Source organism: Ciconia boyciana, chromosome 5 (genome assembly GCF_034638445.1).
Source record: "Ciconia boyciana chromosome 5, ASM3463844v1, whole genome shotgun sequence".
In the NCBI taxonomy this organism is placed as follows: domain Eukaryota; kingdom Metazoa; phylum Chordata; class Aves; order Ciconiiformes; family Ciconiidae; genus Ciconia; species Ciconia boyciana.
The window spans coordinates 43,296,896-43,323,600 of record NC_132938.1 but is presented as its reverse complement, the minus strand read 5'-3'; the positions used below and the strand labels follow the sequence as shown (position 1 = coordinate 43,323,600).

The window sequence follows — 26,705 nt, the reverse complement described above, 5'->3', positions numbered from 1 at the left end:
GTAAAGGTATATTTCTCTAAATTCTCCTTTAGAATAGTTATATGCTACATAGATCATAATACTAGCTGGAGAATGTCCTCTCCCACTGCTGTCAGACTTACATATCTTAGATACAGCACATCAGATTTTGTACAGTTGTCCTCTTCATGGTCCTCTATAGGGCAGCCTTTCTATCACACACTAGTGCAAACACTGCTGCCTGTTTCTCACTTGGTACAAGATTATAGCTATTCAGCTGCATCAGGTGTTCACAGCAGCTCTGTATTCAACAAAACGACCTCCTCAGCTTCACATCTTGTTCTGTGTCTCCTCCCCATCATACAATAATCATTTATATTCCAGTATTTGGTGGGCCACCAAATGCTAGCAAGGAGGAACCTGATGCAGTTTTGGTGGGATTTTTATTGTATCCAGGCAATGACCATTTTTTTAGTTCTTGCTTTAGGAGTTTTGGTGGGATTTGGAGCTACTCCAAGTTCTGCTTGGTCTGGTGTAGCGAGTATGGTGCTATCCCTGATGGTTTCCTGGAGAGAATTGCAATTCAGCACCTTGTGATATGCATAAAATCATCTGTTACTGTTTGTGATACATTTATAATTCTTAACTCTCCTTTGCCTTGTGTGGCATAGGATTGCATGCTCCTCATAGCTTGATATTGCTTCATATATAGCAGGGCATAAAACCAACTCCCCCCGGGGCAAAGGCAAGCTTTTGTTCTGCCGTAATCACTCAGGTTCAGGAAACTGCTTGATCACATTGTAACTTTGTAGGAGATTAATAATTAAACTGTGGCTGATTTAATTTATGTCCCCTTACTTTGCGAAGGAGGTTAATTTCATGTAAAAATAACATTTTTGTAATGTATTCTGTTATTCTTTTAATTTTGAGAGCTAAACTAATCATTACAGTGTGAATGTTGTTACTACCTCTTCCACAAATCGGCTTGCCCTTCCAGCTAGCCAGACATGTATCTTAGACTTCTTTTCTAGTTATGAGAATTGGAAATGGCAAGAGTATTGAATCCCTTATCCTAAAGCAAGGTTTTAACAATCACCTCTATTAGCAAATCTGATTTAATTTGTTGTTGTTAGCCTTTTATTAATGGAAACATAGGTAATGCTTCTTTACATCTGCCTTAAGAGAGACTAGCAGGAGCTTTGGGAAGAGATTTACAGGGCTTAGCTATGGTGAATAGATGAGGGAGAATTTAATACAGCATAGACTGGGAGAAAAAACAGTATTAAGAAAGGTGGCAGCCAGGCTTGCATGAGAGAATGGTGTTGGCATTGTTGAGGAGTTGTCTCCTGCATTTGCATTATCTTCTTTTAATTTAAGATTAGAAGGAAAAAAAGTAATTTTTTATAGAATTTTATAGGATTTTAAACTTTTCTATGTGTAACGTGTACGTGTAATGAATGTACACATTACATGTAATGAACGTTTGTGTATATTGAAAATTTTAGATTGCATTTTGTCTTAATAGGATTTTTGTATTATTTTCTTGTATGTTGTTTTTCACCACTAAGAAAATGTCCAAATAAACACTGCATTATATAGCAGGCATAAACGAGACCTCTCAAGCAATAGATGGCTGAGGCACACCTTTGGGTCTGAGTATAATGCCAGGTGTCACATGGCTTCTGCTAGATCTCAGATTTCACAAATTTAAAGGGAAAAAGCACATTTTACCTATGTATAAATCTGATTGTCAGTTGTTGGTGAGAGCTGGGGCTGATGAACTCGGCATTTGTAGCATTTGGAAGTTTATAGGTAGGCCATTTGAAGACCTTATTTATTTATTTATTTATTGATAAGTTGGAAACTTCTGCTGACAACACCAAGAAGCTGAGCCTGCAATTAAAAAAAACTCAGAAAGACAAGCAAACAAGAAAACCCGGCTCAAAAAAACCCCACCTGCCTAACCATCCCAGTGTCAGTCTAGTGAAATGAGTTCTAGTGCCTGTCTGAACTGATAGAAGTCTTGGCCATCTTGGGCCTACATCTTTAAGAACAGAGATTATTGTGGTACGCCATATGCTGTTGGCCAAATTATTTTGTTCTTAGTCAAACAAGTGAGAGTAATCACTCTTTAAATCGTTGTCTATATTAACCTCTTTATAAATGTTCCCTTTATAGCAATTACTCATGCAGAAGCAGTTTGTGTTGGGTGGGCAAATGGTGGCCATGCTATATTTAGGCAGCCATCCAGCAGAAAATTATACTTGGGGTCTGTAAACATACTGCAGGAACTCAAAAAAGCCAAGATATTACAGAATCGATGACATTTGAAAGCTTAAAAAGTAAAACTTTCTTGATCACTTGTGAAGAGGGAAAAATTCTCAGTACTTCTCTTGCTCTTCTTATTCTGATCACTGAAAGAAATACTCTTTGGGATACTGCTATGCAAGCTGCTTGTGAAGGAACTAGCTAGTGATGACAAATTGGTAGAAGACATTTTCTTTATACAGTATTTCCAACTTTTCATGACTGAGGGCTGTTCTGTGGGTTACCCGAAATAAATAAAAATTTGAAAAAATAAGTGTTTGCTTGGCTTCCTGTTACGTTTTAGCTGCACTGATAATGTGTTGATAATGTATTTTGTCTGGTTTAGACACATAGGAGAGATTGGTAATCAGTGGTATGTATATTTAAAAATAACTGGCAACTTATGGAAGTGCTGTGAACTTTAATAATCTGGTTTTCTTTTCTTACAATCAGATTTTCCTCTGGTAGTTAATAAACTGAAATAAACTTCAAGTTAAATGTGTGTCGAAGCTGCTAATTTTTTCCACTTTGTTCTATTGAAGTTTCTCTGGAGTCTGCACACCAAACAGAACAACAGTTTGGCTAGTACATTCATATTTAACCAATGGAAATACAAAGTCACTAACGTGCAAATTTAACCTACAGATGAGTGACAGAAAAAAATAGTGACGTGCAACATTGAGAGACCTAAATGAAGTAAAATATGCATATTATGGGAAGTGTCTTAATTACTTATTCAGAAATTTTATAAGCTGTAGTGTTATGAACATTAAAATACTTGGTTTATTGCAGAATTAATTCATACCTGTTTTTCCTCTGCCACAGGAACTCATTATACAATGACAAATGGAGGAAGTATCAACAGTTCAACACATTTACTGGATCTTCTGGATGAACCAATTCCTGGAGTAGGAACATACGATGACTTCCATACCATTGACTGGGTTCGAGAGAAGTGCAAAGACAGAGAAAGGCATAGACGGGTACTTGAGATAAATAACAATACTTGGAAAATATTTTTTGTTGGATGTTGGAATTAAGGTCTGATGTAGTAACACATACAAATATGTGCATACTTTAAATTTGTAAGTAGTTACATCAGCTAGAACTACTTGAATGTTATTAAAAAAGCACCGTTTCATTGATACCTGCAGTGCTGCAACAGTATTTATGACTTGGAAAGGAAACAGTAATTTAATAGAGTGGGAATAGTTCCCCATCACTCAAATTACATTTTTACAGTACTGCCTTTTCTGCATGCTAGTATATTTAAGGCTATTTTCCAGTGTAGATATATTTGTAATAGTGCAATAGTGCTTATGGTGGTACTCGTACAGAAAAGCGAGCACTGATGTATATTGCTTGTATACTGACAAAAGTGTATCTGTGCTATTGCTATGTAGTGCTGCAGTTGTTTGGATTATGGAAAGTGAAAATTCTCATGTCTAAAACACTTATATCAGTGTATATATGCTTAACAAAAAAGTAGTCTGAATATGTATGGTAAATGTCCTTTCCACTCTCCCATCACAGAAGTTGCTTTTCTCCTCTTCTCTATTGATTTCTTCAGAAGATCTTCAAAGTTCAGGCCATTTGTCTTTATCAGTGTGCTCTGAAATGAGTTCTTTCATGAAACGGACTCAAGTTGTATTAGTCAGTAACGTGGTAGATACTGTTGTTCATGTAATAGACTTCTTTAATAGCATTTTAGGAGGAAATATTCTATTCAGAGCCTTACTGCCAAACTTTTGGGACACTTACATTAATTAACCTTAAAAACAGAACAGATTTGGAGATGTGATTTCTCCTAAAATATTTTTAACTGATCAAAATAAATAGTTAAAAATGAATTGGAATTGTATGGAGAGGTCAGGGGAGAGAGGTTCCTTCACGTGCAACACTGTAGCATTATTCAGCTTTCTTTGGAAACACCATTTTTAACTTTCTGGAAGCAAATGTAGGATGTATATGCTGATTTACTTTGACATGGTTAAAAAAAATAATCTTACACTAGTTTAAAAAACAAAACATCTGCAATTGCACTATCTAGTGCTTTTTTAAAGAAAAGAGATCCTTGGACAGTGGATCTGAGAAAACATACCTTGTTTGAATGCTTTTAATGAAAAGTGAGAAGGTGTTTTCCATGTAATACTTTATTTCATAATTTGATGTCTAAGCAGTAATTAAAACAACACTATCTTTACGCTGCAGATGTGTAGGTTAGTGTCTAGTGGATATGCCATTGGATAGAATGCTGGGCCTGACCGAATCCTGGCAAGGCAGATCACACCTGGAAATAGGTTATCTAGGGGGAAGTCTCACAGGTGTTACTCATTTTAATGTCTGAGACCAGAAAAGTCAGACAAGACAGTTCACAGTTTATAGTCACAGAACTACTGTGAAATTTATAAATATGCCCTGAACGACAGGAGACCGTCCGGACATATAATCAAAGATGTGGGAAGAAGAAGGAACCAGTACTAGTTCATGGTGGTTTTGAAAGACATGCTACTGTGGAAATGACTTTTATTAAAAAAAAAAAGTTTGAGAATCTCAGAAATGTAGAGGAAACTATAAAATACATTTATTTGCTTTAGGGGTGGTATTTTTTCCTAGATTTCCTTGTCTAGTATTATGCTTTCTTGATTTTTCTTTTTTTCTGCTGTTTGTTGCACATACTTTCTCCCTCCTTTTACAGTATGAAAAAAATCATAAGAATAGAATCCAATTACATAATGAAGGTTTAATCATAAAACAAGTTATGCATAAATTTCAGCTAAGTGCACAAAGTAAACTAAATAAGGCTAAAATAAGAATTACTATTTTTTCAGTACAATAACTTTAGATGTCATTAGTAATAGTTGTGTAGAAGTATTACAGAGTAGTTACCCAGTTTTTGGTTTTGTTTTATTTTGATGTGGTTTTTAGTCTAAAGATAAAAGAAAGATGTTTATATTTGAAATAGAAGTTTAGGTATTTGAATTGTATGGAATAGCTTATTAGTAGTACACTAACAGTTTATTTGAGGTTCAAAAAAAATAAGATTTAGGAGAGAATTTTACAATTACATGTTTTAGATGTGTATCATAGAAAGTATTCATTTATCCTAATAATGCATTTCCTGGGTTTTAGTTCTTTAAATTAAGCAAATTTCCTCTGTCAGTTGTTTGATGTCTGAATAGCCAAGCTGATTTGTCTATGTAAAGCACTAAATACAAGGAGAATGCTTGTAGTTTAGAGAGGGTATATTTGCCTGCAGCTTGCATCATGCAGTTTGTATGTCATACTTACTTTTTTTCTCCTATTCGTATTACAGAAACACATACAAGTATACATAATGATTTCTCTTTGCAGATTAACAGCAAGAAGAAAGAATCAGCATGGGAGATGACAAAAAGTTTGTACGATGCATGGTCAGGATGGTTAGTAGTCACACTAACTGGTTTGGCATCAGGTAAATTAAAAAACAGAGGATTTCTTTCTTACATTTGTGAGCAAGTATAGTTACTGTGCTTTTCATTTGTGTGTTACCCACCAACCTGGGTAAGAGCTGGTTCAGACTACTACCATAATTCCATGAGGGAAGGAAAAGGTTGACTATCTTGATTTACAGGCTTTAGCGTTTTGAGGGGAGGGTTTACTAATCAAATGGAAAACAAAATCCTCACTGACTTTAGTGAGAGTTTCTCAGAGTTATTGAACTTCTACCTACTAAACTACCAATTTTCTTTAATCCTGTGGTTGAGATTGATGTTTTCCCTTTCTGTTAAATTTTGCTTTTTTCCTGTAGGATTTCTTATGAAAGTGTATTAATTGATTGTGCTTGATGTTTTTTCTGCTATGATTTCCCCCCCCGAACCCATTAGCTTATTCCATATGGACCAAAAAGTAGCTCTGGTATACGTGTAGTTTTGGTAAACACACTTCCTTGTAAAGCATTTGTTGATACACGAGCAAAGTCTAGCTATATGTTTATGTCACACCTTTCTAGGGGTTGTTACACAGAAAATATTAGCTTTAACAGGTAGAATTTGTTGGCGTCTACTTCAACTCTACCTTTTCTTTTTAATGTATTTTAGGATGAGTTTTACAGCTAAAATAATCTGATAGTTTGTGGCCCCACTGTCATGCAGTGCTGCTTTCTATCAGCATAGTTTGGAGTGACCAAACTGTGCAGGAGTGAGAAGTCACAAACTTTGTGCCCAGTTTTTCCAAAAAAGTATTTCAAACAGATCTTAGATTAAATGCTAGGAAAATTGGATTGGTTGCGAAGTATGGCTGTGCCTGTTAGAAAGGCATGGTAACTGTATAATTGCTACTTAGATATATACATAATCACTTTCACAAATCATATATAAATTAATATATATGCAAAGTTTGTAGCATGTTTATATACCTCTGAATGTACAAACTGGGAGTGTATAATTACTGGAAATTGCTTGTGATACTTTGGGTGGGAACATGCAGTGTTGTGTTTACACCCCCCAAGCTGCTATGTATATTAAAATTGCTTTCCTATGTTTCTGAGCAACAAAGCGAGCAAATTCTGGCCGTGAACATTTCTAGGTTTCTGTTTCCATTGCTTTCTGTATATGTCTAGTGAATCTTGAATGGTACAACATTGATTTCAGTCATGGGGAGATCTTATGTTTATGTATTTTAATTAATTTGGTTGAAATTACATTCTACTGAAATACTGCCTTTGACTTTGACTTTGGTTGGCCCAGGATCTCAAACTGAAGGTCTGTCAAGATTAGTAAATATAAATTAGGAAATTGGAGGTAATTCTCTGCTACCAACTTACACAAGTAAATTGTGGCTGTCTCTAGACAGCTATTTCTAGTAGTGATTAATACGTTAAAAATAGTAAATTATAACTATTTAACAGTTGTACATGTCCATAAAAATATTTACTTTAGAAATAGTTTTTCAGTGTACTGCTACCATGAAAAACTATTTAGCTTTTGTAAAATAAAGAGGGTTTTAAATTTTTTAAATCCTTTGATGCCATTCCTAAGTAATGCCTATTTTTTGAGGACTTTGCAGCAAGTTTTCTGCATGTAGTTACAACACAGAATCCTTTAAACTAAATCTAAATCTTAAGCTTTGAGTTTGTGAACTGCTTAGTTATCTATACTGTTTGTTACCTGCAGTAGAAATTTTACATGCTCACTGTGTTACAGAATTAAGTCATTTTGTATATGGATCTCATGAATGGCATCAGGGTTTATTTGGTGTTTTATTTATGTTGTTCTAAAACTGTTGTTGGCAAGGTAAGAATTATTTTCTCCAAATATGCTGTTTTACTATGTACAAAACATAGTAGAATAGTTAATGAGTTCTCTGAGGCATGGCAAGGTCGTTTTGTCAGAAGGTCTTTTGAGTTTTTAATCACAAAAACGTATCAGTCCTCTTTTGATTCTTAACTCCTTAGTTTCAGTGGACTGTTGGAGAACTGTGGCATAGGGGGGAAAAAAAAAAGAAAAAAAAGATGCGTTTAGCTCGGGAAATATACAAGGTACTAGATTCTTTAGCAAATACTAATTTTACCATATTGCAAATAGGATATATTCCTGGAAATCAGCAATAATTTAAATGCCTGTTTCTTTAGGTTTTCTGTAATTTCAATTCACATCAGTTAATACCAGGACATTTCTTCATTTTAGCTGTATGTGTTATTCCTATTTACAAGAACATTAATACAAAACTGTTTCTACAACAGGGGCATTGGCAGGATTAATTGACATTGCTGCTGACTGGATGACTGACTTAAAGGAAGGCATTTGCCTTAGTGCTTTGTGGTTTAACCATGAACAGTGTTGTTGGGGTTCAAATGAGGCCACATTTGAAGAGAGAGATAAATGTCCGCTGTGGAAAACATGGGCAGAACTAATAATTGGGCAAGCAGAAGTAAGTATATACTCATTCTTTGATGGTTGGTGTTGCTCAACAGCTCGACTGAACATGGAAAGAAAATAATGGTCTTAAGGTTGGGTACTAAACATGGATTTGGGTTGTACTGTCTGCTCCATTTTTCAGCATTTGAATTGATTAATAGGGTATAGTGTAATAAATGTGCATTTAATGCACTGCAAGGGGGCTTGGAGTGTTGTAGCTGTAAGGAAGTTATGAGAGTATACAACTGTTAATAACACGAGACTTTCTGTTCTTGATTGTAGCTATACATAAAAAAATAAAACTTAGATTTGTGGTGTTCTCCGATAACTAAGAATAGATTGGTTTTATTTTTTCTACCAAAAAATTTTTTAAATAAAGAAGATTTACTCAGTATTCAGTAGATTTTGCCAGCTAATAGGTATTAAAAAAATACCTGTGCTATGTTTATTTTTTCTTTTTAAGATGAAGTGCTAGAACACTTTCTGCCTGGTATAACCCAGTCTTTGCTGATGTGCAGGCATCATGACTTTATGCTTTTCAAACAAAACTCTCTCTTTCTTGGCTTCTTAATAATTACTGTCCCTCAAAATGTGTGCATAAGTGTAATTGCAGCAAGAGTACTTCTGGGTTATTTTAAGTAGTGATTTTGCTCCTACATCAAATTTATATTCTGACTTTTTTGTTGTTTTTGTTTTTGCTTTTAGGGTCCAGGTTCATACATAATGAACTACATAATGTACATTTTCTGGGCTTTGAGCTTTGCCTTCTTAGCTGTTTCTCTGGTGAAGGTATTTGCTCCCTATGCCTGTGGCTCAGGGATACCTGAGGTGAGGTCTAACTAATATGTACATTATAGATGTTTCATATTAATGTGAAAATTCCTGCTACCTTACAGGGTCAGGGGAAGGCAAGAGGGAGCACCCTGTGACTTTGATGAAATACATTAATACAAGTATTCAAATTGAAAAATGTAATTGTGCTAATTGTTGCTGAGAAAAATACCCCAAATTTCAGAGAATCTCCTGAGTTTGTAGATTTTGCTGCGTGCTTCTGGCTGGACTACTTTTTAAGGAAGCATTTAGCTTAAGAGAGCAGACTTCTGAAGGGTGATTTCCAAAGCTCCCCCCGAGTCCTCACCCTCCCTACAGTGATAAGAGAGCAGTGGTTCATTGACAGAATATGGATCCTTTGATACAGCAATTGATCTTTTGTTGCACTGGCTTTAATTGCCTTAACTAGCACAAACCATCAGACAATCACAAAGTAAAATGTGTAATATCCTCAAAAACTCATTCTTTTTACAATTGCTGTCTGCTGCTATACACAGAATCGGAAGGAAAAACCCAAAGTCAAAGTCTGGTCAGTCTCACTTCTCCAGTCATTCTGTAAATATTTCTTTATGTGTACTGTAGAAGTTGAAGGACAAATCCTGCCTCTGAATAAGCCTGGAGTAGTTCTGTGCCATTATTCCAGAAGAGATTTCATCCTAAATTGGTTTCCAAATTTAGCTAACCTTTACTTTCTAGACACAGCTGCCCAGTGTTTTGTGTATATCCTATTTATAGATGTGTTGTCCTTTCCTATGATAACTATATTATTTCCTATATATGGGCATATTTTCCAGGCTAATAATATGACACTGATAGGCAAAGTAATAGCTTAGGCAAGTGGCATATCTTTTCTAGTGGAAAATGGCTGATCTTTTTCATCTTTATGTCAAGGAATCTACTGTTAAATTTTTATGTAGAGATGGTAAAACATAAGGAGAAAACAGAGAGGGGTAAAATTGTGCAAATGTCATATTGCTACAATAGATGACCTTGAGTATAGTTTTTGCAGGTTTATTTTTCCCTTGGGAGTTTTCTGACTTTCATTTGATAATTTACATCATAAACCAATTAATGCAGTCTTAGAAGCTACTGCAGATTATTTTCTACTAAATGTAATTGATGATGTTGTTGTATGTTATTGTCCAGTGTTTAAGAGTAAGTTGCACATGGAAAGCCTTTGGTAATCAGATGGACTCAGTGTAGCAATCTGAACAATACATGTTTTAAAGTGTGATAAAGTTAGTCATTTGAAAAGGCTATTTCTGAAGTTATGCAGCTAAAATGATAAAAGTATTTTCTGAAGAAAGGAGAGTACAATAACATATATTATTTTTTCTTTCTTCCAGATAAAAACTATTTTGAGTGGCTTCATCATCAGAGGTTACTTGGGGAAGTGGACTTTGATGATAAAAACAATTACTTTAGTCTTGGCTGTCGCATCAGGTTTGAGTTTAGGAAAAGAGGGTCCCTTGGTACATGTTGCCTGCTGCTGTGGGAATATTTTTTCCTACCTCTTTCCAAAGTACAGCACAAATGAAGCTAAAAAAAGAGAGGTAAGTTCTTGCAAAAGCGTTTCTAGAATGTGTTGAATATCCATGCATTTACACCGATTCGTTTAAAAGATGATATTTGTTCTCTTGGACAGTGTTTAGGCTTGGATTATCAATGTTATTTATTGTGTTAAGAGCAATGTATTATCCCTAGCATTCTCCAAGGTAAATTGTTTCCATGTCAGAGTAAGTTTGTGTTTCTTCCACCGCAGAGACCATTTGATGGTACTTAAATTCTTTCTGTTCTTAGCTCTACATTTTGGTAATTTATGAGTATCTTCAGTTGTGAGGACAGCAGAGGACTTTTGAACCTGTGAACAAAGTATTCCTGGAAAAGGGTTGGTGACAACAGTGTTTCTGCCTATTTCAGTTTGTTGTTCTTAGTGAGAATGTGGTGGGTTAGCCTTGGTGCCCACCAAGCCGCTCTCTCACCCCGCCTCCTTGCAAGACAGCAGGAGAAGGTAAGATGAAAAGCTCATAGGTCAAGATAAGGACAGGGAGATCACTCACCAATTACCATCACAGGCAAAACAGACTAGACTTGAGGAAGATTACTTTATTGCCAATTGATAACAGAGTAGGATAGTGAGAAATAAACACAAACCTAAAAACACCTTGCCCCAACTCTCCCTTCTTCCCAGGCTCAACTTCAGTCCTGACTCTTCTATCCCAGAGTGGCACAAGGGGATGGCGAATGGGGGCTGTGGTCAGTTTGTAATGCTTTGTCTCTGCCACTCCTTCCTCCTCATGCTCTTCACCTGCTCCAGCGTGGGGTCCTACCCATGGGAGACAGTCTTTCATGAACTCTTTCAGCATGGGTCCTTTCCACGGGGTGCAGTCCTTCAGGAATGGACTGCTCCAGCCTGGATCCCCTACAGGCCACAATTCCTGCCAGAAAACCTGCTCCTGCGTAGGCTCCTCTCCAAAGGCCATGGCTCCTGCCAGGAGCCTCCTTTGGCATGGTCTCTCCACAGGCTGCAGCTTCCTTCAGGGCACATCCACCTGCTCTGGCCTGGGGTCCTCCACAGGCTGCAGGGTGGAGATCTGCTCTGCCATGGTCCTCCATGGGCTGCAAGGGGACAGCCTGCCTCACCATAGTCTTCTCCACAGGCTGCAGGGCAATCTCTGCGCCGGCACCTGGAGCACCTCCTCCCCCTCCTTCTTCACTGACCTTGGTGTCTGCAGGGCTGTTTGTCTCACATTTTTCTCACTCCTGTCTCTCTCAGCTGCTGTGCAGTGATTTTTACCCTTTCTTAAGTATCTTATCACAGAGGCACCACCAGCATCACTGACGGGCTCAACTTTGGGCAGCAGCGGGTCCATTTTGGAGCCAGCTGGAACTGACTCTATTGGACGTGGGCATAGCCTCTGATGTCTTTTCACAGAAGCTAACCCTGCAGCCCCCCTGCTACCAAAACCTTGTCACGTAAACCCAATAGAGAGCACCATGCTAATGAAAGCAAGTATAGTCATAGAAAGTAGCAAGATTTAACATTCTTACTAATTCGATAAAATGTTTGTATTGTAAAATAAAAAAGGGTGTCATCCCAGCTTTGCCTCAGTTCTCAGGCTCAACTTCTAGGAGGAGACTGCAGAACATGGGAAATTTGGGTTCACTTCCTATTTCAAAGCTATGTATTCTTCAATCATTTAACTTACCTGTGGTTTAGCTGCTTATCTCAGAATAATGTAATGATTCTTTGAGTTTCTATGTGTATTCTTCCACCAGTGTGTAAGGGCTACTATGTGGGGGTCAGTGTTCTTGCAAGGAATTTGTCCAATGTTGTTATAATTAGCACACACTTTAACCATCCTCATATATTGAACATAATTCATCCATGATGCTGTAGGACCAGCTGCTGCTTCAGTTCCTCTTAGTCTCTCCCTTAATCTCAGTCAACCTCAGATCTTTTTGCAAGTTTTTGCTTGAAGACTACTGAGCGCAGATCTCCAGGACTGATATAAAAGCTATGTAGTCTGTCATCGATTGTTGTCCCTTGAATAATATTTATGATTGGTGGACTTCTCTGCCACACACGTCTAGTACAGAGAAAGCTTACTGCAATTTCTTGAAAATGAGATATCAGCAGTTTCATACTGAAGCATAGACTCCTTTGGGTGCTTCGCTGGGGAGGCTTTGAGCAGCGTCCTTGGCTTTGTCATGGCTAGTACCTGGTCGCTGGCTGCTGTGGCCACTGGCCACATCTTATGAGCATTCTGATATACTTACTTGATGCTTTTCTGTTAGCAAGTCTGTGTGTCCTTGATATAAACATAGAAGAAACTGATATCTGTAATGAGATTCTGTTCTTCATGTTTAAAGCATATCACAGGCTGCAAAAAAAACCTTCACCATTGTTCTTTTCCAGGTGTTGTCAGCTGCGTCAGCAGCAGGAGTATCTGTAGCCTTTGGTGCCCCAATTGGTGGAGTCCTTTTCAGTCTGGAGGAGGTATGTCAAGAGATGGCACTGAAGGATAGATAGTAAAAAAAATCTCTTTTATCATGAATAATCTCAGACTCCTTTAAGATGTGTGCTCTTTTCTAAGAAGGAAATTATTTTTGGACTCGCATTTCAAGTCAAGAGTCCCATTACCGGCAAACTCCTAAAGATATTTTTTATTTTCTTTGGATGAACGTCAGCTTTGCTTTATTCTCAGTTACAGTCTTCTGGAGAAGGGCTGAGTCAGTTAATAATTACAGTTTACATACAGATAGAGATACAGCAGTTTTTCACTCTAGGAATGTATTCTAAAAAAAGAAAAATCAGGCTCTTTTTTTCATTTTGAAAGAGGCTTTAGAAACCTCTGACAGTTTTATGAAACAAGTTTTTAAACATTACTTTTCTTAACGTTTCAGAGACTAAACACAATTGAATACATTAATTATTAAAAAGGCAAATATGCTATAAAACTGACCCCCAAGGCAACCAAACTCTCTTCTCCAAGAAATGTTTCATATTAGTTTTCATTAGTTGTTTTCAAAGTACATAAGAATGTTATTTAGATCATGAGCATTTTTAAAAACCCTAAAAACCTAAAAAACTCTGAATTGAATAAAGGAAGCAAAATATTTTTTCATGTATAATTTTGCTATATTGTTAGGGGATTTTGAGGAATGCCAAAAAAATTCCAAAAAAGCTCAGAAGAAAACTCTGTTGAAATTCAAATCAGGCTATGTGGGGCTTAAGTATGAAATTGCATGCTCTGTTTTAAGGATTTTTTTTTTAATGTTTTAATCATACTTCATAAAAATAACACATCTGCCAGAAACCTTTCATTGTAGGTTGAATGGAGACGAAACAGTATTAGCAGGAAATTTGAGAGAGCAGCTAGTACACAGTCTGGTTGTTAAGAATGCTAGAAAGAGATGCTTATAAACAGAGAGGCTTTTAAACATAAATTACTATGCATTATTTCCTAACAGTCTTAAAACAGCAGTGGTTTCAATACTGCTTTAGTATTGTCTTTAAAACTGATATAAGTAGAAATTGTTGTAGAGCTTTATAAAAATGTGGTATGTGCTAGAGTGCCAGTGCTCCAAGTGATAGGAATAATACTGATAATGTAAGAGTACTTTTTTTAGCATATACCATGTGAGCAGCAGTATTGGAGCACGTGCATAAAATAGTCTTTCCAGTATTTTTAATTGAATCACTAATAATTCTCATGTATTGCTTTTGCAGGTCAGTTACTATTTCCCACTGAAAACTTTATGGAGATCATTTTTTGCTGCTTTAGTAGCTGCATTCGTTTTAAGGTCCATCAATCCTTTTGGTAATAGCCGCCTAGTTCTTTTTTATGTGGAATATCACACTCCTTGGTACCTTTTTGAACTGCTTCCTTTTATTCTTCTGGGAGTATTTGGTGGGCTCTGGGGAGCGTTTTTCATCCGAGCAAACATCGCATGGTGTCGTCGACGCAAATCTACGAAATTTGGGAAGTATCCTGTCCTGGAGGTTATTATTGTTGCAGCAATAACAGCTGTCATTGCATTTCCTAATCCATATACAAGGCTAAACACCAGTGAGCTTATTAAAGAGCTCTTCACAGACTGTGGGCCATTAGAATCCTCCTCCCTCTGTGACTACAGAAATGATATGAATGCAAGCAAAATAGTAGATGATATTCCTGACCGTCCAGCAGGCACTGGAGTCTATTCAGCTATATGGCAGTTGTGTTTAGCACTCATATTTAAAATAATCATGACAGTCTTCACCTTTGGTATCAAGGTAAGTGTGAATGCAGTGGCTGCATCATCTGCAGTGATTATTTCATTATTCCATCATTTCATTTTCCATCTCTCAAAGCTAGCAGTTTTGTTTATAGAATTCTTTTCATGTGTAGTTCTTTTAAAAAAAGGTCTTTTTACTGTTGATTAGTAAGCAATTCTTGTAGAAAGCAATATTAAGTTTAATTGAATTCAAACTAGCCCTTTGTTCAGCTGAATAGAAACGCATGCTAAATTTAATAGGGAACAGTAACTGTGTGGGTGGATGGCTGTTTGTATGGGCTCATTCAGCAATAAGGATGATTCTAAAATTTCCATGAGCTGAGTTCAGCTGAGTTCAGACATAACCACTCAGGTTCCCTAGTTGTGTTACATGGAAGAAAAGACAGAACCTCTTGAACAACTCGTAGGTTTTTTCTTTAAATCCCCTCTCCGCATTTATCACATAAGTGTAATTACTGCAGCCTGTCAAAGGGAGCCAATGATGATTTCTTTCCTGAAATTTTCAGTATTACATGTCATGACTAGAAAGTGGGTTTTGTTCATGTGACTGTAATGGGAATTTCTTCTGCATTACAAAGCAGCATAATTTTTGTCTATCCTGGTCATTTTGTAAATCTGTTTTGGAGCCCTCTTCAGCTTCTCTCCAACCTGTGGCTGTTTTCTGAATGACATATAACGGTCATGCCTTCATCATTTTCTGTCTTGTCAGGCTCCCTTCATAGTTTTTTGCAACTACATCATTATCAGATGGGTCTTAACACAAACATATTGTAGAATGTTCAATAAGCAGGATTTGTGCTTAAACAGGCTTTAACTTTTCAGTCTGCATTGCTGTTCCATGTAACTGCATGCATAAGAAAACACTTCTTTACCGTGACGGTGGTTGAACACTGGAATAGGTTGTCCAGAGAACTTGCGGAGTCTTCATCCTTGGAGATACTCAAAACCTGACTGGATGCAATCCTGGGCAACCTGCTGTAGTTGACCCTGCTTGAGCAGAGGTGTTGCACTAGACAATCTGGAGCGGTCATGTCCAACCTCAGCCATTCTGTCATTCTGTAACTGATAGAACAATATCGTGTTGTGTTTCTAACGTGTTGATATTTTAGAAGATGTTGCAGTCTGTTATTATAAGTAATTTTCCATATATTAGTTGATGGGTAAGAGAAATCTGTTGTGTATATTTTAAATGCTAGTCTTCCATAGGTCAAAATTTCAGACATTATTCTGTAACATGACCACTCCAATCTGTTTATTCACTTACTGTATTTTACTTATATCTAGGGCTCTGCCCTTCTAAGCATTATAACATTTCTTACCATTCATGTGTTCACATGCATCTGGCTCTTTCTCATGGGATTGTCACCACAGGATCACACTTTGTGTATTAGAATTCACTAGATTACAGAAGGGTAGAGCTTACACTTCATTTGGTTTTGGTTAATTTTCTCATAACTTCAGCATCTGCAATTTGGTGGAAATATTGTTGTGCAGTTGTAAGAATAGATTTATCACTTTGCCAATAGGCAAGGAGTCATGCTGCTGTCATTGGTGGGACTGTGCTACATACAGTTCTCTGAAGCTTTAAAGTGTATGGCTGGTTAGAATGTCAGCCAGTATCGGGAGATCTGGAGAAGGGGACGTCACTTTAATGTTACATTTATTTGCATTTTAAGCTTTATTTCCATGAAAGGAGGAGAAAATTCAAAATTAAAAAAAAAAAAAAAAAGGAAAAAAGATTACTTTGTCATTTAAATCATTCTTAAGGATCCTCTGGGCTCTCCAGGTCTGTTCCTGGAGCTGTAGCCATGTTCAAATACACAAATCTCCCCCACAGGAATTGTTTTCCTGTGAGGTAAGCAAAACTACTTAGCTGCTGCCTGTGGGGCATGGTGATTCCTGCTGCTTTTACTGCCATGGACAAGGATCACCAGGAAGCTGATCTGGCAGTTGTTTGTTTGGGATGTGGGTTTTTTTTCTTTCAGGCTTTTGTAGGTATACTGAACTGCTTATTATCAGTCGAGTTGTTACTGTGTCTAAATGCTGATGATCAACAGTTGGGGTGGGATTAGAGCTTTGCCTCAGAACCTGACTGGTATGCAACTGCACTACCAAAGAAGTGGAAAGTTGCATCCATATCCTGATTCCTTGCTTGTCTCAAAGATGATACATGTGCCACAGAATAAATCTTTTCCTCTAACTTTTTTCCTTGCTCCTTCTCAGTGAAGGTTCCTCTCTACTTTGTGACTTGTGATTCAGAGGCTTATGCAAACAAATGCAGCTGTAAAATAATTACAGTTAGACTTGTAACCATTATCCACATGTGATGGAAAGAAGAGAAGGAGCTAGATGCATAAAAAAGTTATGTTAACAAAGGAGCAGAAACAATTTGAATATAATTTCCCTGTGGAGACTGAATTTCTGTGGCATACTGCTGTAGCAGACTAGAATCTGAGGCAGTTTGAAAGATGTATTCCATTACTTTTATATCTGAAATGTTATTTTTTCAGGGTGCTATTGAACTGTTCACCAAGAAAGAATTTCACTCAAGAAAAAATTTGGATTTTAACAGTTAGAAAGGGGTTTAGACGCATGATTAATTGTGGGAAATAACAGTAGTGGTATAAATATACAATTTGGATATTACACTAAAATGATAGCATTGAATAGTTACCTCTGTCAACACTGAAATATTAGGTAATTCGGGATGGGAATGAAGGATTATTAAACTTTTTCCCCAAAACCTCTGCAGCTGGTTTTCAAACAGAAAAGTTTGCTATGTTTGTTTGTCCTCGATTTGACTGTTAGACATCATCTTTGCAACCATAAATATTGGCAATAATAATAATAATAATAATGAAGATGATGATGCAAATAGATTCTGAAATACAGTTCTGCACCAGCCATTGGGTTCATGGCAAATTCTGTAGTTTGGGATTGCACAATACTGAAATTTCACAGCTGTACAGTGGAAAAAAATTAAATTATGTGTCCTGTTACACCAGGAGTGCAATTTTTTTAATGAAGGTATTTTGACAAGATGGGCTTAGGTGCATTTAGACAAAAAGTAAAAATTCTACTACTTATTTGTAGTCAGATCTGTACCTCAGTCACAGCAGAAAAGATTTTGTTACTAACAACTGCTGTGAGGAGAAGCAGTGGGCATTTCTGGTTTAATGAGACATTTAGACACCAGTATGTTTTTTTGGAAAGAAGATCAGCTTCCTAAGGAGGAGAAAAGATACACAACAGCAGTTTCTCAGATGAACCCTCACTCTTTATGAAGCTGCTGATAAAAGCAAGACTTGCAATAATATTTTACTGCGCCATGTTGGTATGACAAGGCTCTGTGGCCTTTTCAGGTTTTAGTTAATAACAGAAAAACAGTTTAAATAACTAAAATTACAGTAGGAACCTTTTTTTACAGTAATGTGTTATCTACTTTTTGCAATGGGAGCTGTCCTGCCTTTTTCTCTATTAGTGTATTTAGCATTCTATATACACAACTTTGTATGGGAAACTGCAATATAGTAAGCAAAGCTTCTAAAATCACCTATTTAGTTGGCCATCTAATTTACAGCAGTGTTAGGAAGCAGTTTGGGAAGGCAGTCCTATGTGCAAAGCTTGTTTAATAAGTGAATGTTGACTCAGAGGAACATAAAGTAATAAGAGAGATGGGAAATACTAAGGAAGACTTTTCAGTACTAGTAGCACAGCTCAGTTTGGACACACATATGGCAAAAATTGTGGTGTTGACACTGAAAGTCTAGTTTGTAGTCCTGTATTGGTGATAGATTTGCTCTTAAATAAACAAATGTGCTCCTAAAATGGATTCAGCTAACCAGGGTGATCAGAGCTATCAACAGCATTGTGTTAAGTTTTATTAACCTTGCAATGTCAATTTACATGTTTTTAACATGACAATTTGAGCATTTGCATCTCATTTGGCAAAAAAAAGAAATTACTTGTAAAACTATGCATCAGGTCTGTTCCCATCAGCGTGACAACAGTTCTTCTGGTTTTGGTGCAGGTTCCATCTGGGTTGTTCATACCTAGTATGGCAATTGGAGCAATAGCAGGAAGGATTGTAGGAATTGCAGTGGAGCAGCTGGCTTACTACCATCATGACTGGTTCATTTTCAAGGAGTGGTGTGAAGTTGGAGCTGACTGTATTACACCTGGTCTTTATGCCATGGTTGGTGCTGCTGCGTGCTTAGGTAACTAAAATATAACAAAGTAAATAAGTATCTGATTTCTTGTACGTTGACAAAATAATGATTAAAAATGAAGGGAGATATAAACGTGTGCAGTTTTGCAACACCTTCTGTGGACTTCTCTCTCTTCAGAATAATACATTCACATCTCTACATGAGACCGTCGGATCCTTGTGATCTGAGGAATAACATGTGAAATTTAAATTGATGAGAAATAGAAGAATTTAAATAGTAGTGTTTGCTTTCTCTTTTTGGTATCAAGAGGTGTCATTACTACATCAGTCAGAAAAATCAGTTTCTTGAAGTGTATGAAGTAGAGGATTTGCAGAGTCAAGTACTGTTGAAATTATTACAAGGAGGTGATGTGATCAGCTGCCACGTCTACATGAATTGCAAAAAATGTTCTTGAAATTCATAATCCAAACAAAACTTTCAGAAGTGTCTGATGATTTGAAGAGTCCATCTTGAGATATTTTGAACAAGTCTGATTTACGTTTGTAAATCAGCTGTTGAAAATCAGCTTCATGGAAGGAGGCTTAAGTTGGGTACCTGAAGTAGGAGAGGTTTATTGAACGTCTTGTCTTATCCTAGCTTATAACTTAATTGCCTTAGAAATTAAACTTAAAAGCTATTAGTACAGATTCTGCAAAAAAGTAGACCTTTTCCTTAAGGAAAGGTGCCTTTGAGCAACCAAATAAAGTAGTGGTACAAATTTAGGTTTTGGAGAGGTTGTTTTGTCTTTTCATAGATCAACTTGAATCACTTTCAAATGCATTGAAGGAAAGATTGTATTATTTTATTGAATGAAGATATGGCATGAGAAACCTTGGCAGAAAAAACATCTGGAATACTAACAAAAGAGAAATATAATCCCTGTCTTCTCCCATTGTCCAAGAAAGAGATTTCATCAGCTCAGAATTCTCTTTAGCTTTTATGGTTCAGCAACAGCATTAAATTCCTAATCTTTTGGACAACATAGCTGTTGAATTGCTACCTGTGACTTCCCTGCATTAGTTCCATTCTTCTTCCAAATTCTTACCTTACTGGATTTCCTTGCATTTCTCAGTATTTTTAACCTAGGTGTGGTTTGGAGAAATACACAGTTTTATTCTTAGTTTACATGAAAGAACTGCACATATTTTTCAAATCCCTTTATTCTCTGACCTTCTAGGAATTTTCCCTAAATCACACTTTTACTTCTAGAAGTTTTGTGTTCATTTTTCCTATCTACTTCTGTTTGTATTATACAGAATGATGTTTGTCAGATGACCTTTAATGGCAAAGTTATGTTTGTAGTTCTCAACAGGAAGGCAGGAAATTCTAAATTCATTGTTGTCTGACACCAGAATGTTACTGGCTACCATTTTTCTTGCAGGTGGTGTGACAAGGATGACTGTGTCCCTGGTAGTTATTGTCTTTGAGCTAACAGGAGGGCTGGAATATATTGTGCCCCTAATGGCTGCAGTCATGACCAGTAAGTGGGTAGGAGATGCCTTTGGTAGGGAAGGCATCTATGAGGCGCACATCCGACTGAATGGATATCCTTTCTTGGATGCAAAGGAAGAATTTACTCACACAACACTGGCTGCTGATGTTATGAGACCTCGAAGAAGCGATCCACCTTTAGCAGTTCTGACGCAGGATAATATGACAGTCGAAGACATAGAAAACTTGATCAATGAAACCAGCTATAATGGTTTTCCTGTTATTATGTCAAAAGAATCACAGAGACTAGTGGGCTTTGCTCTAAGAAGAGACTTAACTATTGCAATAGGTAATTATCTTCCAGTATCGCATGATTATATATGCCAATTTACATGATTTTATAGCTTAAAACAGAATTTACTCTGTGTGTTTCTAGCCTTATTTCAGGTTCAGATACCTTGCACAGGCTGTCTGTTCCTTTATTGAAGTATATGATTATCTTCAATAGCAGGCTCTGAAATGGAGAAAATGTTAATCTCTTTGTCTCCATCATGAAAACAAGTGTTGTCATACTGAAGTAGGCCAAAACGTCATCTAGTCCAGTATTTTTGTTTGTTTTGAAGCTTTTGCTAGTATCTGTTTTCCTCAAGTGATGCTACCTTAGCATTCTTCTTCAAAATTGAGTAATTCTCATTTTAGAACAGCAGGATTCTGTGAGAATTACTGTCCAAGTCATTTTTAAATTTAAATGTATATCATACTTGTCTCTGACAGTATGTTATTTACTGTTGTTATAACAACTAAGATTGTATTACAGAGAGATAAGTGAAATATTAATTATTTTAGCTTTCTGTTTTTCAATTTGTTTGTGTAATGGGAAATTTGGCCCTGGGCACATGAGCACGCAAGCCTTGTTTGGGCCCTCTTTCTCTGGGTGAGTATTAGAACTTGTGTGATATTTGTGACAATGCTTTGTGTACTGGCAAGAAAGATTCTGTGGATTTTGAGGATCCTATCATAACCAAAGGAAAAAGTAATTATTATGTAAGAAAATGTTACAAAACTGTAACGTTTGGTGCATGAAATCAGTGAGGGAAGTTGCATCTTAAACTACTTTTTTTTGGTCATAATTCATAAGATTGTACATTGACAAGTATCCCTTTAACAAAGACACTTGAGAAAGAGAGACAAAAGTCTCCTGAAAGTTTTAAAAAAATGTTTTGTGAACACAACAGTGTTTACTTCAGTAAAACTTCTGCCTGTGGTCTTAATACTGTGTATACTATGGTATTACACTACGTAGGATGTATAGGAAAATCCAAAACTTGGAAATTATTATAGACATCATACTGTTTTAAGTTTGCATTTACTTAAGAGTAAATGGGGGAATGGCAGAACATTCTTGTAATAATACACTTTCACAGGTAAGACTCATTTCAGCTGCTGAGATTGCACAGTGCAAGTTGCTTAGTCTTGGATTTTGGCTGCCTTAAGAGAGTCCTTGTGTGAAATGGTTCAGGGTACAGGGAGGGATGCTGATGTCACCAAGGTGATGAAGACATGAAAAGGAAGAGGATCCAGTTCACGCAAAGCTAGATAAATTCATTATAAACAAGAAGACAACATTTTCAGAGTGATCAGAAATGAGTTCTTTGGTTTCAAACGACCAATAATTACAGCCATTGGAATCATGACAGGGGAGCTGTCAATTGAGATTGGCTTTCCCCTTGACAGTTTTTTCGGCAGCCATCTGTGTGCTTCCTGTGTGTTAGGTTTTAAGTCTTTCCACCTCTTTATAGTAAATAAAAGTTATTTATTGGAGTGAGAAAGGTAGTAGCCGAAGAATGGCTAAAGCTGTATGGTAGATGGCTTTTGTGGTTTCTGCACAAACACTTCTTAGGGATAAAGCAGTGGCTATGGAAACACATCAAAATAGCATATATCAGAATATCAGCATCTAGAGAATAACATCAGAGTCTGGTAGCGTTGATTGATCTGTCTGTTTGCACTAAATGATCTTACTCCAAGAATGTAAATTCTTCCTCCTCTGCTGTTTCCCCTCCTCCCCTCTTTTTCTTAAAGAAAGTGCTAGAAAGAAGCAGGAAGGGATTGTTGGCAGTTCCAGGGTCTGTTTTGCCCAGCATACCCCATCGCTTCCAGCAGAAAGCCCTCGGCCTTTGAAGCTTAGAAGCATCCTTGATATGAGCCCTTTCACCGTGACAGACCACACACCAATGGAAATAGTAGTGGATATTTTCCGGAAGCTGGGTCTGAGGCAGTGCCTTGTAACACACAATGGGTGAGTAAACTGGCAGCAGTGCTGTTCATTTTGTTAGATATAGTAATTTTCAATTCCAGGATCATGGTATTTGAACCCATACGTTTGGTACTGCAACTGAGGACCCTAACTGTTCGTTAAGAAGGCGCTGTGCTGTGGCACCTCTCTTAAATTCTTACTCCTCCCATGTATTCCAAGTGAGCAGGCAGGTGATTTCAGTCATTTTAAGATGTTCTTTGAAACCTTAGCTCTCATTCAGCAAGTTTTGTGTGTACAACTTGCATGTGGAGGAGACACAACTTGTCTCTCAGAAATTTAGTCTTGTGTGGTGCAGTGTAAGGCCTGTATTTCCTCGTTCTTATGTATGTTGTGACAATGGGCAATGTATCAGCTATTGAACATCTGCAAATAGCTAGGTTCATAAAAAGTAAGGGAGAAAATGACCCAGTCAATTACCTCCTCTTCTGGAGTTTAGTGATGGTGATTACCAGCAAGCTGTTGTTTTTGGAATACTAACAACTAAATAACTGCTACTAGTTCTGGAACTTCAATCTGCAACCTTAGTTTCTACACTTCAAAATATTTCAATAAAGTAATTTTAAGATTTAGGATGTTTGTAAATGAGACTATAGGGAGTTGTCATGTAATTACCCACTAAATAAATCAGCCCTAGGCATAGAAATATAAATGTTCATTATAATTGCCTCTTATCTAAACTACTCCTTTTTTTACATGATCTTTTTCTGTGTAGCTGTTCCTTTAACATTCTGCTTTCCTGTATCTCTTGCGTTAAACACTTGACACACAACATTGCAGCTCCGACCATGGTATCTTGCTTTCTCTTTAGCATGTCTTTTAAGGCACCTGGGGAGTGAAACATTGTCTGCTAATCCACATTATGTGGGACTTACTTTGTTTTGCTGTGGGCAAAAGGACTGCTGCTATAAGTGACAAATATTTAAATATCGCATTGGTTTCCAAGTTTATTTTTTCAGATGTATTTTAAAACAAATTTATTTTAAATGTTCTCCTGCTTTTTTTCCTTCAATGCATCCCTGTATTGAATGGCAAGTAGATGTATTCAGAAGCATAAATGACTTAAAAAACCTTTCTCTGATGTGGGAAGGACATCATGACCTGACACTTAGAAGTCAGTGCAGGCATGCAATTATTCTTGTTTTGGGGAGAGAAATTTGAATTGATAAAACTTCAGTGAAGAATATTTACTGTGATTTTTTTTTCTCTTAGTTTCTGTTGTGGTTGAGTGCTCAAACATTGACATTGATGTTAAAATTGACTCTAAAGAAAGCTTAATCGTGCAAAGCTATGTCAAACCGTACTATACATTTTTAACTATTTTATTATAAAGTAGCAGCAAGTATGGATGGCTTTAATAAGTCACTGTCTTCAGACATTCATATTTGTTGTCCTACTTCAATTTAAAAACTTGTGATGTTCCATGAGCACACTGTCCATTACAAGAAGATCAGATGATAGTAAATACTAGTACTAGTGGTATTTAGCCATGACATATAGTGATGTGGACATCAAGGACTAATCTATTTTGGCAAATTTCCTGCAAATTGAATATACCCACATAAAGACACACATCAATTTATTGGTTCCAATCCAGACTGGGATTAGGAACTGTGCAGAAATTGGTTCTGATGACAAACAGAGAGATATATAAAGACTGAGCCTCACTCTTGCTAATTTGCACCAAAATATCCATTTCAGGGAGTTGCTCTTGATTTCTACAGTCATGAATGAGAAATTTGTCTGAATTTGTCTGTTTCTAGGAACACCAGATAACCCTGCTGTATAGTGCAGCTTCAAACCTCAATTGCTATGACTTTACACAGTTATTACTTTGTTAATCTACTGTAGCTTGTTAAAATGTGAATAATGATCTGTATGTGTGAGGAGAAATAACTATTGAACAAAGGAAATAAAGTAGATTCTAGTTTCAGTGCCTCTAAAACCTGAAGAGACGTGAATTTGGGGAGAAGGGATGAAGTATGCTTCCCTGACGTGTACTTGATATGAGAAACATACTGCTCTGGGGTGGCTGAAGATCCAATTGTGTTCAGCATTTTGGGAGAAAAAGAAAAAAGGCAATGTCTGGGGAAGGGTACTGACTTTTAAATCATTTTTCATTTAATTATCTCATTAGCTTTCCTGCAACCTTTTTTTTTTTTTTTTTTTTTTAGTTTTGCTCTACTCTAATCCTTTTTCATTATGATTAGAACTTTTTTTAATTTGATTTCACACACAGTTATTAGCATAACATGATCTGTTTCAGGATTGTCTTGGGGATCATCACAAAGAAGAACATATTAGAGCATCTCGAGCAACTAAAGCAGCACGTCGAACCCTTGGTGATTAGATATATCAGATCTCATAATTAGACACATTAGAAGTCAGGAAGCATGAAACTTGTGAACTGTTCAGGGCTTTTATGACATTGGCTGAACAATGAAATCATCTTATGCTAAAAATTTGTATTAAACCATAAAACAATATGTGCAAAATCCTTTTGTAGAAATTAAGCTGTTAATATGGACATAGTGTTAGTCACAACATTAAACATTAAAGGAAAGTAAACAATAGACTTTCTGATATTTTTGTTCTTGAGATCACATGGATCCATCTAGTTGATCTGCTGATTTCCCCAGGTGGGAAAGCACGCAGCTAGGAATACTTTTTCCCCTCCTAATGCAAATTAAGATTTTCTTATATGCCAATTTCTTTTTCTGATCTTGACAGCTTTAAATAGCTGTTAAATAGCAAAGTAAGTATCACGTCTTTTGAGAAGCAAAGCCAAGCATGTTTTTAATGTATCGCAGCATTAGATCTTCCCTGTAATCCCCCTTTATCAACATGATTTTTTGGAAGTACTCTTACTTTTAGTAAAGCCCTGTGATTTTATGTGAAGTCCTGTGATTCTGCTGCTGTTACCTACAGCAATTAATGTACTCCTTTACAAAATGTTTGGTGATATCCTAAGCCACTAAGTGGCATGCTCCTGTGTTGACTATTGACTTCAGAATCTAGATACTGTTTTAACCATGATGTTGTGAACTAACCTTAGATAGAAGGTAGATTTTGTCTTAATTTGGACATGGGTTGCTAGTTACATCTCTACTAAACCTACCCACCAAGTTTAGCTGCTTTTGTGCAAAACATGCTACTTATGTTCTCATTTTATGCTCATATTTCACAAGTATTTCATGCGTCCTTTAATAAGACAAAACAAAATGTACTAACCAGAATAACAAGGGCAGCAGCTCATTCATTCTGCTCTTTGCTTCTCCTGTGATATTATCCTTTTGGACAGTCTTACCCTTTTTGATATTTCGCAGAGTTATAATTTTAGAAGCCATGAAGACCCTGTCATAAGGGCACAGTATCTAAATTGGAAAATGAAAATTTTCTTTCATTATTCACAATTTATTTTCTAAAGCTGTGAACTCCAAAAACTAGTTAACTGTTGTTTATTTTACAAAAGTTTCATGGCCAGTACAGTGTGCCCCTATGAATACATTCAGCCTGAGCCAGTGTGTCAGACTGGAAGGATCCTGACGATTTAAAAATGGAGGGAAGGGCAGTGTGATTTGCTATTAGGATTTTAGGCCATCAAGTGGTTCTGATGGCTAGGTTGGAACATGGCTCCCTTATGAAATGGGATCAATATCACTTATTTTTCATACCTCTTTTTTCTTTGTCCCTCTTTGTTACTTTTTTGTTGGCATACGCTAATCAAAATTTCATTTTTGTAGAAACAAAAAGTTAAATAAAAATTGTCATGGACTCTACTTGTATTACTTGTATTTCACGAAAATGGACTACAGCTGTCAGAGACCATCTGATATGGTGTCTCAGCATTGCTGTCTTTTAACAAACCGGTGGTTCCTCAATATTTTGATTAATAGAATGTTTTTGTTTAAATGAGAAAATCAGGCTGTTTACTTTTGCTCTATTCCTGTCAACAAAAAGGACTTGGCTACAGATTTG

The 26,705-nt window shown here is 36.7% G+C and overlaps 1 protein-coding gene across 5 annotated transcripts in view; it reads left to right on the top strand.

The window, feature by feature from the left end:
- The window catches only part of CLCN3 (chloride voltage-gated channel 3), an 89,227-nt gene that overhangs the window by 59,341 nt on the left and 3,181 nt on the right, over positions 1–26,705 (top strand). For 3 of the 5 annotated variants that reach the window (XM_072862536.1, XM_072862534.1, XM_072862537.1), the window contains 11 exons: positions 3,091–3,248; positions 5,620–5,719; positions 7,988–8,175; positions 8,868–8,990; positions 10,340–10,546; positions 12,913–12,993; positions 14,227–14,772; positions 18,805–18,991; positions 20,364–20,762; positions 22,496–22,712; positions 24,994–25,069. In XM_072862536.1, coding sequence (XP_072718637.1) covers positions 3,091–3,248; positions 5,620–5,719; positions 7,988–8,175; positions 8,868–8,990; positions 10,340–10,546; positions 12,913–12,993; positions 14,227–14,772; positions 18,805–18,991; positions 20,364–20,762; positions 22,496–22,712; positions 24,994–25,069 — 2,282 coding nt within the window. The remainder of the gene's footprint in view (positions 1–3,090; positions 3,249–5,619; positions 5,720–7,987; positions 8,176–8,867; positions 8,991–10,339; positions 10,547–12,912; positions 12,994–14,226; positions 14,773–18,804; positions 18,992–20,363; positions 20,763–22,495; positions 22,713–24,993; positions 25,070–26,705) is intronic. The other 2 variants (XM_072862538.1, XM_072862539.1) reach the window with 1 other exon arrangement.